General features: G+C 45.0%; 1 protein-coding gene across 2 annotated transcripts in view; it reads left to right on the plus strand.

Annotated features, from left to right (window-relative positions):
- SRD5A2 (steroid 5 alpha-reductase 2) overlaps window positions 1-16,851 on the plus strand; it is a 40,222-nt gene extending 23,371 nt beyond the window's left edge. Inside the window, exons 2-5 of one of the 2 annotated variants that reach the window (XM_037066876.1) lie at window positions 7,657-7,820; window positions 8,950-9,051; window positions 13,101-13,251; window positions 16,774-16,851. In XM_037066876.1, the coding sequence (XP_036922771.1) occupies window positions 7,657-7,820; window positions 8,950-9,051; window positions 13,101-13,251; window positions 16,774-16,840 (484 nt within the window). In that variant the 3' untranslated portion in view covers window positions 16,841-16,851. The remainder of the gene's footprint in view (window positions 1-7,656; window positions 7,821-8,949; window positions 9,052-13,100; window positions 13,252-16,773) is intronic. The other variant, XM_037066877.1, reaches the window with a different exon arrangement.
- The last annotated feature ends 954 nt before the right edge of the window (window positions 16,852-17,805 follow it).

Genomic DNA, 17,805 nt, shown 5'->3' on the forward strand with positions numbered 1-17,805 from the left:
AACCAAGGGAGAGAGCTGTACTGGAAGCTGACTGAACGAAGCGTTTCCAGAAGGATGGAGTGGTTACCTTGCCACAAAAGAAGAGCTGAAACTGGCTTTTGGATTTGGAAATGTGGAAGTCTCTGGTGTTTCACCAAGATGAGTGTCCATCTCGGGGAGGAAGTGGGGCAAGAAGAGGAGGAGACCAATGGTGAGGGTTGACAACTCTTTGGGAGAGTTTTTGCCGTGAAAGAAAACCCGAAGGGGGTGGTGGTTGAGGTGGGGGATGGGGCTGAGGAAAGAGTTATTACTGTATGTAGCAAGTAAACATATACGTATATAAACCTTGTATTTAGATGTAGAAGTTAAATTTATTTTGATTGACAATGAAGTCTAAAATTTCATACAGTGGAAAGTCTTCCATAGGCTTGGTAACCTTAGCAATAGCATTTATATTTGAAGAAGACTTAGTTAAATATGAATTGGTCTATGCAAGATGTATAATTTCAAAGGTTGTTTCTTTGGTTTAAATTACATTTGCAATTTCAGTTAACCCTTTCCAATAAGAGTCCCCCCAAATGAATATTTACTTAGCAGTGGTAGAAAATTTCCTATTTACAGAGTGCTCATCAGGTTCTGCATTAAAACCGACACAGGAGGATGAAAATTTACACTAGGAGTATAAGGGAATTAAAGTGAAGTGGCCTCAGATCAGAGAAACCGAGTCTCAGGCCGAATGTGGGCCATGGGACTGGAAGGTGAAACTCACCTGCAACCCTCTACAGCCCTGATTTCAGCCTCCGGAGCTGCTTGATTCCTGTCCCCTTGCTCATCGTTTCTATTGCTTTCTACACGGAAACATGTATTCCGAACCGCTTCCGGCTTTCCAACATCACAATCACTCAGACCAGACGAATCGTATTTGCTCGCCAGGACTCCTGGCGGTCCAGAGCCTCTTGCCCGCCCTGTGTGTTCGCTGAGCTCCTCTCTTTTCCCAGCGAGGCTGCATTTCCCAGGCTCCCCTGCGGTTGGGTGGGGCGGAAGCAAGGAAAGTTGGGTGGGAGTAATACAGTGCACTTACCTCCAGCCTGCAGCCTGGCCTTTCAGATAACCGGTGCACGGCCCTCCATACTCTGACTCTCCCTTTGTCTGCTGGAGGAGGAAGATGCGCTGGAGGATCCTGGCTCCGGATTGTGGAGCAGGCATCACCCCTGAAAATGTTTGCACTTTGGCCCGAGTAGGAAGTGAGCTTGTATTACGTGGAGCCTCTGAGACTTTGGAATTGTTTATCAGGAGTGAGCCTGCACTACTTCATACATAGTCCTTTCACTGAGACGCAGTTAGGATTGACTTTGCCTTCCGACCTAGAAGGTTAGGGGCGGGAGGGAAGCCTGGCTCCCTGCGCCATGTTCTGGGGGTTAGAAAGGCAAGGACGTCGTCTTTGGGCCTGTTTGGGTGGCACTGTTGGCGTGAGTAGGCCCACAACGGGGGCAAACAGCTCTTTTTAAAGAGCCTTTCTGTAGTCGTTGGGGAAACTTTCCCTCTAGGAACTCAAGCCACTTTTAAGGCCTCAAGGTTCTCATGGGGTATAAGAGGAAGGAGAAGCAAATTACTTGGTGGCAACTGTCCTGTGTCAGGCATTTTTTTCTTGCATCACCTTATTTAATTTTTACAAAACCCCAATGAAATAGTAGTAATTAACCTCAGTGTATAGAAATTAATAACCGACCACACTCACTGTCCTTTTCGATATCTAGTGTGTCACAGATTTGGGCAATGGAATGCCTTCCAGTTGGCATCTGAATAATTGTGAAAGCCCCTGTCTCCCCTTTAACCTTCAGCTGTTTCCTCACTTTCCAGCAGAGCACACTGACTCACCTTGTGCTTTTCCTGCCACAGGTCCAAAATATGCTATTTCTCCATGGTGCTCAGTTCATTCAGGGAAAAGTATTTACGAACAAAGACCTGGTTATTGTGTGCTTGTTATTGCTGGTGTGTCAAGACTTTAAAAGAGAGAATTTTTATTTATACTCATCCGAGGACATGCTTATTGATTTTAAAGGAGGGAGGGAGAGAAATACAGACTGGCTCCCTGCCCCCACACCCCCCCAACTGTGGCATGTGCCCTGACAGGGGCCTGAACCTGCAACCTAGGCACATTCCCCGACCAGGAATCCAACCTGTGACCAACCAACTGAATCACGCTTCCAGGGAAAAGGGGGGAATTTTATGTATTGGAATTTTATCTCAATTAAATTTTTTATATTCCCGCTAGCAATGCATAGAATTCTAATGTTTCCACATCCTCACCAACACTTGTTTTCTGTTTTATTTTTTACTATGGCCTTCGGGCTGGTTTGAGTAGTATGGCACTGTAGTTTTGAGTGACTTTACCCTAATGATGTTGAGCATCTATTCATGGGCTTACTGGACATTTATTTATGTCTTTTGGAGTAATATCTTTTCAAGTCCAGTGCTCTTTTAATTGGATTGTTTGTTTCTTTGTTGTTGAATTGTAGGAATTCTTTTATAGCTGGATTCTAAATTGTTATCACAAACAATCTGCAAACATTCCCTCTCACCCTATAGATTGTCTATTTACTTTCTTGATAATGTTCTTCATTGCACAAAAGTTCCTAGTTTTGATAAAGTTCAATATATTTGTATATTTCTCTCTTTAATGTTTAACATTTTTATTTCTCAATTACGGTTTACATTCAATATGATTTTGTATTAGTCTTAGGTGTACAGCATGTGGGTTAGACGGCAATGTATTTTACAAAGTGTCCCCCCCGATATTCCCAGGACCCGCCAGATACTGTACATCGTTATTACGATATTATGGACTGTATTCCCTAAGCTGCCCTTTACATCCCTGTGACCATTTTGTAACTACTATTTTGTACTTCTTAATCTCTTCACCTTTTTCCCCCAGTCCCCAAACCCCTCTCCTCTCTGGCAATCATCTCTCCTTAACTTTGGAGGGAGTCCCTCCAGGGAATTTTTCATTTCAGTTGTGCTTGCCAGCACCAGATTTCTATTTGGTTCTGTTAACCAAAAAATAAAAAGCCACAGTGAGAAGCAACATGTGTTTAGTTGAGAACCAAAAATAGCTCTTTAGGAAATACTGATTCAAGCAGAAACCCAAATAATATTCTGATTAGGGCATAAAGGAGGGTGTTTTTTGTTGTTGTTGTTTCATTTTTCATGAGAAAGGGAAGGGGCATAATTATATGAAAAGAAGGAAGGAACTTCTGTTGGTGTTAATAAGTCAAAGAAGGACCTTCTAGAGGTGCAGATAAGGTAGGTTATTCTTTACCTGTACATGATAGTGCTAATTCTAGAAAATGTCTTTAATTTTCAGTTGAGTAGTCAGGTTGTCTGCTTTCCTGTTAGTTTTGCAATTAATTTACAAGTACAAATACAATACCCACAATGGTGGACCTACGACGTTGGTGTCGCCCGGGGCAAAGGTTCTTTTGCCCAGTTTGGACATTCGGGAGGGCTGAGGAGGAAGAGGTGCAGGCAGCCCCTGGCAGCGGCCGCCCAGCTCGACCCTCACGTGGCTCCACCACTCGAGCCTTTCCCAGTTCCTTTTTTATAGTTTCTATCTCTTCATTGCAGGTCTGTATTCGGTGAGACAGCATTCTTATTCTTTCCTTTCGTTCTTTAGACATGGTTTCCTTGAGCTCTTTGAACATATTTAAGGTAAGTGAATGCAAAGTTTTTTGTCCGATTGTCTCGGCTTCTCAGGCACAGTGTTGACTGTTGCTTCTTTCCGATATGTAGGACATACTCTTCTATTCCTTTGCTGTCTCGTAGTTGTCGAAAGCTTAGTGTTTCCAATGATACTGTGTGGCGGCACGGGGAATCCCATTGTCCCCACTTCTTAGGGTTTGTTGTTTCTGCCGGTTGTCGTCGTCATTGGCTTAGTGACTTCTGAACTCATTCTGAATGAGCGAAGTCTCTCTCGTGGTTGCTGTGGCCACTGCAGTTTGTACTTGCTACCTTAGTGATGGGGTCACGACGGGGCGGAGACTTCCTGAAATGCCTGGCCCCAGTAAGTCTCCTCGTCTTTGCCAAGGGCGGCTGTGTGCCTGTTAGGAAACTCCTTCAACAACCACCTTGTAGTTTACGTCTTTGTTGTACCTTCGGTTGCTACTTGTACAGACCTTGAAGTCAAGTAGAGGTGAGAGCCCAGGACATTTCCAGGTCCTTTCTGAGTATGTTCATGGCCCTTATGACATGGGTGGGTGTCTAGATTCCCAGGAATATATCTGAGCGTTGCAAAACTTCTACAGGTAGCTCATTCATTCCTCAGCCTTTCCTTTTAAACTTTTTGATTATTCTACAATGTGCCTCACCTGTTATCCACTGCCTCAGGCCACTTTGCTGTTAAGGCACTAAAAACATATCCCCCCTCTCCAGAAACTTTAAGCACTGGGTAAGTTTGAGGTGGAATGAAGACCAGCTTTTTGAGTGGAACCTTCTGGGGAACCACCAGGTGCATAAAAGAATGATTTCTCTTCGGCAGCGAAGCTCTGAAAGGGTTCCAGCCCCGTTTTGATCCTCCCGGGTCTGGGAATGCGGGCTATTACTTTTCAAGGCTGGGAAGAGCAGGAAAGGGGGAGATGGAACAGGGTGAGTTTAAAATGCCACAAAATGTGTTGCCCTTCCGGAGAGTCAGCCATTTTCTCGCCCACGAAGATTCTCCCCAGATTGCTGCAAGCCTTTGGTTAATATCCAGGGTTCTGAATATAGTTTTGCCGTTTTTTTTCTTTGCTTTTATGAAGGAGAGAATTCTTGGAGGTCGTCTGTAGGGTAAGTGGAGGCAGTCTGGCTTCCTTGCCCAGGTGTCTGGGTAACCAAGAGGAGCAGTGATCCCATGGCCATGGAAGGGCCTGATAACCAGTGTTCTCTTAGCCTTGAGACTGGGTCCAAGAAACTGTTCCCATAACAAGAACTGGGCTCGCATGCGCAGACTTATGTTCTGTTACGTAATGTTCTGGCAGTTTTCCGGCTTTGTTCCCCTCTAGTATTTAAATGGGTAGGGACTCCTTGCTGGGGGTGATGACGATGAGAGACACAGAAGGGGACATGTGCCACCATGGGTGCCATGCTGAGGAGCAGGGGCCATGACATGAGACACGCAGATGGACATGCAGCTTGCAGTGTGCGTGGCTTGCCCACCCATGAATAAAGGCATGCCAGATGCCCCNCATAACAAGAACTGGGCTCGCATGCGCAGACTTATGTTCTGTTACGTAATGTTCTGGCAGTTTTCGGGCTTTGTTCCTCTCTAGTATTTAAATGGGTAGGGACTCCTTGCTGGGGGTGATGACGATGAGAGACACAGAAGGGGACATGTGCCACCATGGGTGCCATGCTGAGGAGCAGGGGCCATGACATGAGACACGCAGATGGACATGCAGCTTGCAGTGTGCGTGGCTTGCCCACCCATGAATAAAGGCATGCCAGATGCCCCAGTAGCTCTGTGCATACTTTTCCATCTGCACGAACACCATGAACCTGCCTGGCCTTGAAGGGTGGCGACACACCACCCTTCTGCCATTTTGTTCTCTTAACTGACTTTTAAATTTAAGAATAATTCTAAAATTGGGGAGAGGGTGTTCCACAAGTTGTTTTTAAGTTTACATGAATAAATAACCAGTCACTAATAAATTGAACAATCCTCAGAAAGTATGATGATGTAAGAATAGCCCCACCCAGGATGAAGACATATTGAAGGTACAGTTATTAAAGCAGTGTGGTTATGGAAATAGATCAGTGGGACAGAATCAAGAGTCCAGAAGAAGGACCAATGTACATGTATGATCATTTAGTGTATAGTACCAATGACAATGCCTGGCACTGAGGAAGATGTTTAGTAAATTTACTAGTGCTAGGGAAAAATAAGTTGGATTCTTATTCAAGTTATTACAACAAAGTAAGCTCCAGATGTATCAAAGCTTTAAACATAACAAATTCATTAAAATAATGGGAAAATTAAGGAGGCCTAACAAAATTANATTGAAGGTACAGTTATTAAAGCAGTGTGGTTATGGAAATAGAGAGATCAGTGGGACAGAATCAAGAGTCCAGAAGAAGGACCAATGTACACGTATGATCATTTAGTGTATAGTACCAATGACAATGCCTGGCACTGAGGAAGATGTTTAGTAAATTTACTAGTGCTAGGGAAAAATAAGTTGGATTCTTATTCAAGTTATTACAACAAAGTAAGCTCCAGATGTATCAAAGCTTTAAACATAACAAATTCATTAAAATAATGGGAAAATTAAGGAGGCCTAACAAAATTACACTCTAGAAGCCACCCAAATATCCAACAAAGTAAAACAGATAAACACATATGGTATATTCTTATATGAGAATGATATGTAACAATGAAGGGAGTGAAGTATAACTATATGCAACAATATGTATTATTGAGTCTCAGAAACATAATGAGTTAAAGAAATAAGACATTAAAGAATATGTTAAGAGCCCTGGCTGGTGTGACTCAGTGGATTGAGTGCCGGTCTGCAAACCAAAAGGTCGCCACCCATTTGATTCCCAGCCAGGGAACATGCCTGGGTTGCAGGCCTGGTCCCCAGTGGGGGGGGGGGGGCGTGCAAGAGACAACTACACACTGATGTTTCCCTTCCTCACTTTCTCCCTCCCTCTCTCCCCTCTCTAAAAAATAAATAAATAAACAAGGCTATATTAAGAATTATAGAATATTGTTCAATTCCTATGGAATTAAGAATGAGTAATATAAACTATTTTTTAGGGATGCATACAAATGTGGTAAAATTACACAGAGGCAAAGAAGAAATGATTGTCATAAAAGTCAGCATGATAGTTACTTCCGGGGTGATGGTGGTGCTGTGAACAGAGAGGGACCCATGGGAAGCTTCCTGGGCGATGACAGTGTTCTATTTCTTGACTCAGTGACTATTTGGGTACTTATTTGATAGTTATTTACTGAACTATTCACATAGGCTTATGAACTTTCCTGTTACATGGCAACCATAGAAAAGACAAAGTATAAAGAGGGTGTAATTTGAAGTATAGAATTTAGCACATACCTTGGGCAATATTTTATTTCGGAGCTATTGATATTTTTAAGCCCTTCTTCCTAGATTCCTCTAGATTTATAATTCCTACTGTTTAGGGAAGTTTCTGCTTTCTCAAGGGATTCTGCAGCCACTCTGTAGGGAAGGCTACAACGCCAGTAATTAAATCACATAGGAGAGACACCACAGAAAGCCACGCAGCCCAGTGGCTGCTGCCACAGTGCCACTCGCCTGGCAGACGGGCAGCACCAGGCTCTACCTTTCTTCCCGTATAATCTGGGCTTCACTGCTTTATAGAAAGCACAGCATCCAACCCTGGGCTCCTAGGATTGAATTTACTAACTACCGGTTGGTCGTGTCATTGACCTTTCAAGACTACGCTAAGACTAAAAGAAGATAATAAATGGTGACTGCAGTGGATTTTAATGAAACAAGACAAATATGAATGCTTGTTTTAGAGTGGGATAATGTTCATTTATTGCACAAATTTAATTGTTTTTAAAACTGGGTTTGATGTGATTATCTGTTTTGAAACCTTTGCCTCTTGTTGATATATCTATTTGTAACAACAATCCTGACCTTTGTCCCCTGTACATCCTAGGACATTTGTTTACGCCTTCCTCAATAGAGGGAGGCCTTTTCCAATCAGGGTAGTTTTCAGAGGCTCTGTCTTCTGCATGGCAAACGGACTCCTGCAAAGCTACTACCTGACTTACTGCGCTGACTACCCCGCTGAGTGGTACACAGACATACGGTTCATCCTGGGTAAGTGAACCTGAACCCACCCCCCCAGCCCCAGCACTGCTCTGCACAGTTGGAATCACCATCACCTCGCCCCACCCTATTGCAGTGACCTCTCAGTGATCCCATTCTCCCCTTCTCCCACCCTCATCCCAGTCTTTTCTCCATATAGCAGCCAGAGAGAGCTTTGTAAAACATCATGCCACTTCTCATCTCAGAACTCCCCGATGAGATTGCAGGATAAAATGCAAATTCCTTCCCATTGCCTTTGACACCCTCTTGCCCTTGGTTCAGCCTGGTTTCCTGACCTTATCTCCTGTCTCATCCACCTCATTCACTGTGCTGTAGCCTCAGTGGCCTTCCTGCTGAGCTTTAAATGGCCAAGTTTGCCCTGCTCCAGAGCTTTTTCTGTGCAGACCACGCCCTCTGCCTAGACCGCTCCGACCCCATACTGGTATGAAGCTTTGTCCCTCACTTTATTTAGGTCTTTTTCAATTCACATATCGTCTCAGACTTTTCCTGACCACCTTTCTAAAACTGTAGATAAAGTTGATCATGGCATTGGTTTCGTTATCTGCGAGAAGAACTAAAATCCAGGAAGGTTTGACTTGTTTATATAGTATTTTGGCTCAGACCCAAACTCTCGGGATTTTCCTCACTTGTTCTCTTTACATCACACATCACATTCTATCGACCAGCGAAGAGCTGCTGCCCCTCACTCCAAAGCATGTGCCAATGAGGCTCATCTCTCCTGCACTAAGGTCGTCCTACTCCTACTCATGCTTTGCCTGAGCTGCTACGGTGACCTTCACATGAACCTGGTCTTCAGTGACACCTCGCCACACAGCAGCCACAGCAAATATTTGAGAACACGCACAACCAGAGGGCTTGTTGTGCAAATGCCAGTGCGTGTGCACAGTAGCATGTTCTGGAGCCACAGAAACAGAGGAAAACAAACAAAAACAAGTTCTGGGTGTGCTCTCGGGGGGACAACTACAGCCCCCTCTTTAATCTGCCACATCCCAGTGCCATTCCCAGAATTTGAAGTTCAATGTTCTTCCCTCATTTTTAGGAAAAAAACACTTAGCTTGTGAGAAAAACATCAAAATCAGAATGCATTTTTTTTCCATTTCCCTATCTCTTCTTTGCTTAGGTGTCTTCCTGTTTATCTTGGGAATGGGAATCAACATTCATAGTGACTATCTATTGTGCCAGCTCCGGAAGCCTGGAGAAATCATCTATAAGATCCCACAAGGTATCGCCTCCCCTGTCCTCCAGGTTCCCACCCTTCCTCCTGAGCCTGTCCCAGGGATTATGATGTGAGTAACCAATGAAGAGTGTGCAATGAGGGTGCAAATGGCACAATGTATGGCAATTTGGTGACTCTCTAGGGACTTCTCCATGTCCCATCCCAACCCACAACACATTTATGCTTCAGATCTGCACCCCGAAGTTCAAGAGAGGTACAAGGGTTCTCAGAAGGTGCCAGATCACAATGCCCTGAAGATGGGGGTGGGGAGAGTGAGGCTTCTGTGGGGCGGAGATAGTCTGCTACCTCGTTGAAGTTGGTGAGAGTATCATGTGCTGTGTTGGAGTTCTTAGGAGAAACAGAGCCAATACGACATAGACAGAAATAGAGATCTGTGTTGTTTATCAGAAGGAACTGGCTTGCATGATTATGGAGGCTGAGAAGCCACGTGATCTGCCACATGTAAGCCACAGACCCAGGACAGCAGGTGGGGTAAGTCCCTGTCAGAGTGCAGGAGAAGAGCGACCGATGTCCCAACTTGAAGACAGTCAGGCAGCGAGAGTGATTTCTTCCTTACTCTGCCGTTTTGTTCTATCCAGGCTTCAGTGGACTGGCTGAGGCCCACCCACCTTGGGGAAGGCAATTTGCTTTACTCAGTCTACCAATTCAAACATGAATCTCATCCAGAAATATCCTCATGAACATACCCAGAAATAATGTTTTACCCAGATATCTGGGCACTCCATGGCCCATTTAAGTGACACAGACATTAACTCTCATGTTTGCAAAGAGAATTGGTATTTCCTAGGTTAGCAAATAGAGCTGAATCACGCATGCTCAGCAAACTGGTCCTCTCCAATAAGTCTCGCTGGGTTTATCTAATGAGTAGTCAGGGGTAGTACTTGCTTATTTCCTACCACTTGTATTATGTTCTCAAAGGTACAAAGAACCATATTTACTTAATCAAAGACTGGGATGGGCTGTCTCACAAGTGCATTTTCAGAAATAAATCCTAACTGCTCCCAAGAAATCCGGGTGTGAGCTAACAAATATAAGCAAGTGGGAGCCAATCAGCCCAAGCAGTCCAATATCATTGGGTACATATTTGTGTAGATTGTGGGTCCCATCATTTTTTATGTAAATAGAACCCATTACATTAAATGGGTACATAGAACCCATTTTCCTGGCCCTGGCTGGGATTGCTGAGTTGGTGGGGCATCATTCTGCAGAGCGAAAGGTCGCCAGTTCAGTTCCCCAGCAGGGCACGTGGTTGGGCTGTGGGTTTGGTCCCCTGTTGGAGCACGTGCGCGAGGCAGACCATCCATGTTTCTCCGTCACGTAAGGGTCTGTCTCCCTGTCTTTCCCCTGCCTTCCCCTTCTCTTTCTCTAAAAATTTTTTTATAAATTATGAAATGGTGTTAGTGCAGATTAGTAGTCATTGATTAGAAAATAACAAAGCTACTATGAATTCAATAGCACATTTGAATAAATAAGTATTGCTAACATCCCACCAGTACCTGCATCAAACAAAAATAATAGCATGGGTTGAGATGTATCATTTGCTCTATTCACGGACAATTTATAGACGCCTTTCAGTGGGTCGGTGGTTCCTCTCAGGGCCTGGGGAAGCAGAGCCCGGAAACCGCTGCTGCCGTGTCTTCCTTAAGGAAGGGAACTTTCAGGGGTTTCCATGTTTAAATCTTCACTCAGTCACTAGACCAAGAAGGAAAGAGAAAGCTCTTAAAAGTTAGGTTGCCAGGGTCCGTTTTCAGCTATTGACTTATATTAGAGAATGATTTAAAAAACAAAATATTTTTTAGACGATTTCTGGCCAAGATGGAGGCATAGGTGGAAACAATGTGCCCCCTCCCACAACTAAATTTAAAGACAGCTAAGTTTTAGAAACAAAAACGCAGCCAAAGCAGTGAAAATTGAACTGTACAGAAGTCCAGCAACAACAAACCACTCAGCCAGACCGTGTCACAACCCAGCAACTGGGCCACCCTGCCCTGGTGAACACCTAAGGCTCTGCCCCTCATACATAACAGGTGCGAACAGACCAAACATTATGACTCAAGAACAGCTCAAAGCCCCAGAGCCTATAATTCTAAGTGACCAAGAAATAGCCAGCCTTTCAGATGCACAGTTCAAAACACTGGTGATCAGGATGCTCACAGAATTGGTTGATTTTAGCCACAAATTAGAGGAACATTTGAAGGCTAAACTGACTGAAATGAAGGGAAATGCACAGGAAACCAATAGTGATGGAAAGGAAACTGGGACTCAAATCAAGGGAGTGGACCAGAAGGAACAAAGAAACAACCAAACAGGAAAGAAGGAAGAAACAAGAATTCCAAAAAATGAGGAAAGGCTTAGGAACCACCAGGACATCTTTAAACGTTCCAACATCTGAATTATAGGGGTACCAGAAGGGGAAGAGGAACAGCCACCAGTGGAAAACTTATTTGAACAACTAATAAAGGAGAACTTCCCCAGTCTGGAAAGGACATAGACTTCCAGGAAATCCAGGAAGCTCAGAGAGTCCCAAAGAAGTTGGACCCAAGAAGGAACACACCAAGGAAAATCATAATTACATTAGCCAAGATTAAAATGAAGGAGAGAATCCTAGAAGCAGCAAGAGATAAGGGGACAGTCACTTACCAAGAAGTACCCATCAGACTGTCAGCGGATTTCTCAAAAGAGACCTTGCAGGCAAGAAGGGGCTGGAAAGAAGTATTCCAAGTCATGAAATCCAAAGACCTACATCCAAGATTGCTCTATCCAGCAAAGCTCTCATTTAGAATGGAAGGGCAGATAAAGTGCTTCTCAGATAAGGTCAATTCAAGGAGTTCATCATCACTAAGCCCTTATTATGTGAAATGTTAAAGGGACTTATCTAAGAAAAAGAAGATAAAAAATAGGAACAGCGAAAGAACAGCAAACTCATAGTTATTAACAACCACAAGTAAAACAAAAGCAAACTAAGAGGACAGCTAGATCAGGAGTGGAACCATAGAAATGGAGATCACATGGAGGGTCAGCAACAGGGGAGTGGGAGGAGGAGAAGTGGGGAGAAGGTACAGAGAATAAGTAGCATAGACGGTAGGTAGAAAATAGACAGAGGGGCGGGCAGGAATACTATGGGAAATACAGAACCTAAAGAACTTGTGACACATGGACATGAACGAAAGAGGGGAAATGGTGGGGGAGGGGTGTGCAGGGTGGAGGGGAGTGAAGGGGGGGAATGGGACAACTGTAATGGCATAGTCAATAAATATATTAAAAATATTTTTATATAACCACAGAAGGAAAAATATTTGTTTTAGGTGACACTTTGCCAGTTTGGTGTGAGGCAGAAACTCCGAGTATGGATACATTTACTTTGATTAGAAATACGGTGATTTCTAAGGGAGTTCTGTTACCAGAATACATGGCCAGATAGGAAGAAACCTTAAAAACATCGGTCGCAGCAGACCTCCCGGGGCTCCATGAGGCCAAAGCCCTGCTGCCCCCACCCTCCTTTAAACTGGAGCAGAGTGTGCTGCTTCGGGAGGGCAAAGGCCAAAGGAGAAACGAGTTCCTTCTCACATCAGTGTTACTGTTTTCATCCTGTTTGTTGTTTGACCCCGTGTGACTGTGAACATGAGCTGTGCCGACCAGAGGTGTGGGTGTCCAGGAAATGGCGAAACGGTGAGAGGTGGACTGGAAACATTACTTAATGGAGTGAGACAAAACTAGGCCCCCTGCCCCTCACCCTTGCCCTGTTGAGAGCCGGGGCTCCCGCGTGCGTCAGACATCCAGACGGAGCCCATCAGGCAGTTGGGGCTGTTCCTCGTGGTTCCAGGATATTCTGTGGGCTGCTGTCGCTTTGTTGTCCTTTGTCCCCAAGTGGATGCCACCAAACTGTGATGACTGGGAAGAGAGTGTCCAGCCGCACACTTACCCTGTACATATGTATATATATTTACCCTTGTGTATTTTGGAACAAAGCAGAGGGGTTTTAATGTCCTGATGATCCAGTTCTGATGGTTGACCTTGGATTCCTGTGCACACAGGTGGCCTGTTCACATACGTTTCAGGAGCCAATTTCCTTGGTGAGATCGTCGAATGGATGGGCTTTGCCCTGGCCACCTGGTCCCTCCCAGCACTTGCATTCGCATTCTTCTCACTTTGCTTCCTTGGGCTGCGAGCTTTTCACCACCACAGGTAAACTCTTCAATCCAGGTGGCGGTGTCCACATAGCTTTCCTCTCCAAACAGGCTTTCAGCACACGGAGTCAGACGTCGGAACCTAAGACACTCGTTTCACTGTAATCTGTACTGGTGAAGCCTGACTTCTTGGGCTTTCCCTGAAGTTGGAATTCAGGTGAGGTGGCAAGAACAAGTATTTTTCTAGGAGCAACAATGAAGCCAGGTAGACAAAGGCCCTCCAGGTAACTCAGGGAGTCCCTGGGCCCCCTTGTTGAAGAAGGCTTCCCAGAGAACAGTGCCCTGTGTCCACGGAGGTCGGTTGACTCAGGCTGTCTGCCTGCCCTTCCCGCAGGCTTAGCTGGTGATGGCTACGGGTTGGTAAGAGTCAGCAGGAACAACAAGCAGCTTCCATTTCTATGCTTTAATTCAGTTCACTTCTGTTGCATTTCTCAATGTGTGTTCCATGCATGGGACCATGCTCAGCTCTTTCTAAAGCCTCACAGATAATTCTGAGCGATAGCCAGGGTATAACCAGCCCCCACCGGAAAGCGCTAGCCCTGTGTGGGCCCAGTGGCTGCTATTTTTAATTCTAGGTTTGGTGCTACCAGTTCAGGGCATCACAGATTCCTGGAAACTGCAGGATCCTTTCCTTGGAATCCATGTAATACCAGGGCTAATTTGGGTACTCTTCTGCTGCCCCTGCCCCCACCCTCCGTAAACCATAGCCAAGGTCATTGCTGGCTTCCTGGGAGGTACAGTAAGCAATTACTTGTGGGACACGATTTCAGGACTGTCCAATCACCTGGGAGATGCCGGGAGGTTTGCTGGGGTTTAGACCTTTCCTCCTATTAGGTCTAGGCTGAAGCTTTCCCAGCTCCCACCTGCTTCCCAGCCCCTGCACCGGGAATGAGGGCGACGAGAGTGTTAATGGAAAGTATCACTGGCAGGGAAAGGGTAAGATACTAAGTTGTTATCAGGCTTTAAATGGCAATTTCAGGTCCTTTCTCTAAAATGGCTTTTGCAGTTGGAGGAAAGAGAATGCCTGTGATTACTGGGGAAAGGGGGAAGGGAGGAAGAGGGAGAGTGGGAAGGAGAGAGAGAGAGAGAGAATTCAGAGGGGAGGGAAACAGTCTTGAAACCAGGACCCAGAGGAACCCCTTAAGCTCCTACACAGGCGTCTTAGTCCAGCTACTGATTAATTGCATAGTCTTGGAGGTTACCCTGAGAATGGGTTCTCTTCCCCAGCAGGGAATTCATGCAGAGCCCTGCCAGAAATGAATGAAACAGCAGCTCTCCTCATGACCTATTCTTGTCACCTCCTGGACTTGTGGTGGGGGGTGAGTGGAGGGCAGCAGAGGGTCCCCAGCCCATAAGAGAGTCAGGATAGCAGTTCCCCTACCTCAGACTGTGTCGTTGTGCCCCTGCAAGCCCCCAACCCCTGAGGTCGGAGGTCGAGAGGGAGTGGGCATTGGCACACCGTTTGAGGGAGGGGCCCTGAGAAGCACGGACTTAGTCAGACTTGGTCACAGGAGGGACAGCAGTTGCACCCGAGGGTTCCAGCTTGTGCAACAATGGAATCCAGACTGAGACCCTATCCTTTTATGTCAGCATCTCTGGAGGGAGAGCAAGAGGGTGTCTTTTTTATAGCCTTAACTGGGCTCTGCAGGAGGCAGCTCGCCACATCTCTCTCATCGCAGCACCCACGTCCAGCCATGCCTTGTGACTCAGTATTACTAACAGTCCCTCACTCCAGACTAATGAGCTTTAACAGACCGCTTTGTGATTATAACCTGAGAGCTACCAGTTTCTAGAGGAGAGCCAGGCCACCTAAGCAGAAGACCTCTTTACAGGGTGTATTAATTACAGGATGTATTAATCTCCCAGGGTGGCCGAAACAGATGTCCCAGACTGAGTGGTTTTATTCTCTCTTAGTTACCATTGATGAATGTGTTCTGTTCAGTGGGTTGTGTTTTCACATTGTTGAGGGCTTCCTCTGCTGTGCAAAAACTTTTCAGTTTGATGTAGTCCCATTTGCTTTTTTTTCTTTTGTTTCCCTTGCCCAAGGAGGTAGATCAAGAAAAAAAATATTACTAAGAGCAATGCCTGAGATTTTACTGCCTATATTTTCTTCTAGGATTTTTATGATCTTGAATCTTACGTTTAAGTCTTTAATCCCTTTTGAGTTTATTCTTGTATGTGGTGTAAGAAGATGGTCTAGTTCCATTTTTTGCATGTATCTGTCCAATTTTGCCAACCCCGTTTATTGAACATGCTGTCTTTACCCTACTATATGTTCTTGCTTCCTTGGTCAAACATTCATTGACCATAAGACATGGGTTTATTTCTGGGTTCTCTATTCTGATCCACTGACCTATATGGCTATTTTTATGCCAGTGCCATGCTGTTTTGATTCCTATGGCCTTGTAGTATAGTTTGATATCAGGTAGCATGGTTCCTCCAACCTTGGTGATAGAAGACCTATACTCAGAAAATTATGAGACACTGAGGAAAGAAATTGAAGATGCAGATAAATGAAAGCATATACTGTTCTTGTGGGCAGAAGGAATTGACATTGTTAAAATGTCCATACTACCCAAAGCAACTTGTAGATTCAACACAATTCCTATCAAAATACCAATGACGTTTTTCACAGCCCTGGAACAAATAATCCAAAAATTTATACGGAACCACAAAACACCCTGAATATCCACAGCAATCTCAAGAAGAACAAAGTTGGAGAGGAATCGTGCTATCTGATCTCCATGCATGTCCCCTCTGACGGTTTGGGGAAGAACCCTCCCTTGCCTCTTCCTAGCTTTTGGTGGAGGCCAGCCACCTTGGTCTTCTATGGCTCATAGCTGCATCACTCTGCTCTTCACCTCTGTGTTCACATGGCCTGTTCTCCTGTGTCTCCGTGTCTTTTCTCCCCTTCTCCTGGAGACACTAGTCATTTGGATTAAGGGCCCACCCTGCTCCATGATGACTGCATTTGAACTTAATAAGTTATGTCTGCAGTGTCCCTATTTCCAAAATAAGGTCACAGTCTCATTACTGGGGGTTAGGACTTCAGCATATATTTTGTGGGAACACGATTCAACCCATAACCCAGGGTAACATTTTCTTGGCATCCCAGGCCTGATGAAGAGATACTTCCCTGGGAATGTTTTTCTAGGGTTAACCTTGTCCAGAGCCTTCAGTGTCTCTGGTTTCCTACATTTCTCAGCTGAATTTGTGGAGTACATCTTTCTGGCTATTACACTTTCTTTTACTGTGGTAAAACATACTTGACTCAATTGACCATTTTCAATGTACAATTCAGTGGTTGCACATTCAGAATCTTGTGCAACCATCCTGCTGTCCTCTCATTTATATTTCCCAATGCATGAAGCTCTAAACATTTATAAAAGTAGGATGCAGGAGGGAGAAAGAAGATGGACAAATGGCCGTCAGGAAGTGTCAGGCCCTGAATAAGGGTAGGTTGACCCAGCAAACCTCGCACATTGTTTATCTTTATAATTATTTGTTTCTTATCTTTTAGGTTCTACCACAAGATCTTCAAGGACTACCCTAAATTTCGGAAAGCCCTCATTCCATTTATCTTTTAAAGGAACCAAATTAAAAAAGAGAAACAAAGCTCCCATCATGCTATTGAAAATCACTGAGCTGCTTAACCTGTAACCTTTAAAGTTCACATATATAGGATATAACTGTTCATATATATATATGGTATGTGTAGGAGTAGGCCTCCCATGGCCCTCCAGCTGGCCTGGAGAGTCACCCATGTGGTGCCCACTTCCTGGGTACTCTCACCCTCCCGAGGTCCTCATCCTGTTCTCCTGCAGAAGTTTCAATAAGGCCCTTAGCTATTCCTCTTAGAAAGCGTGCAGCTTCCCTACCTACTATTCTTTGTGTGATCCAAGTACATGAGGCTTTCTACCTGCTCTGTCTCAATGTGCTGGGGCTCTGTAGTAAAGAAAGTTTTGGGTTGAGGGACATGTTTATAGAGTTTATTAAAGACACATATTCTACACTCATACAAATTAGCACAGATTTAAGCTCTGCATGGTCCCAAAGCAAATGTTCTGCCCAGTGAAAATTCAGTCTCCTCTTTCTTTTCCTTAGTTCATCATGAAAGATGTGAACTGACTAGCAGACTTTTGACAGAGGAGCCCTCTCTTCATGTTGCTGAAAATGCAACCATCCACTGACCCCATTTCAAATGCATGCCTTGGCCTAGGGCCTCCTCCTTCTTGGCGGTTTCAGAACCCCTATTAGAGATGTCAGAGCCAACCCCCGAGAACCGGGGTGGGTTTTACTGAAGGTTCTAATGATCGCAAAGCAGTCGTGACAGTGGGTGGCTACTGAGGGAGTAGAGACATGTCCTAGAGGAGCTACTGCAAACTCCCTGTCCTTGGAAACTGGTGGAAACAGCCACATAATGAGTGAGTATCAAGTAAGGAGCTGACTATCAGATGCTGCTCACCTCGGTGACATACCTGCAGTGACAGTGAGGCGGAAGGACCCAGTGACTCTCCTCCTGGGTTTCGTCACCACAGTCCCCAGGACCTCA

Source organism: Sturnira hondurensis, unplaced genomic scaffold, assembly GCF_014824575.4.
Source record: "Sturnira hondurensis isolate 20B ecotype Veracruz unplaced genomic scaffold, ASM1482457v3 Scaffold0016663, whole genome shotgun sequence".
NCBI classification, from domain to species: Eukaryota; Metazoa; Chordata; class Mammalia; order Chiroptera; family Phyllostomidae; genus Sturnira; species Sturnira hondurensis.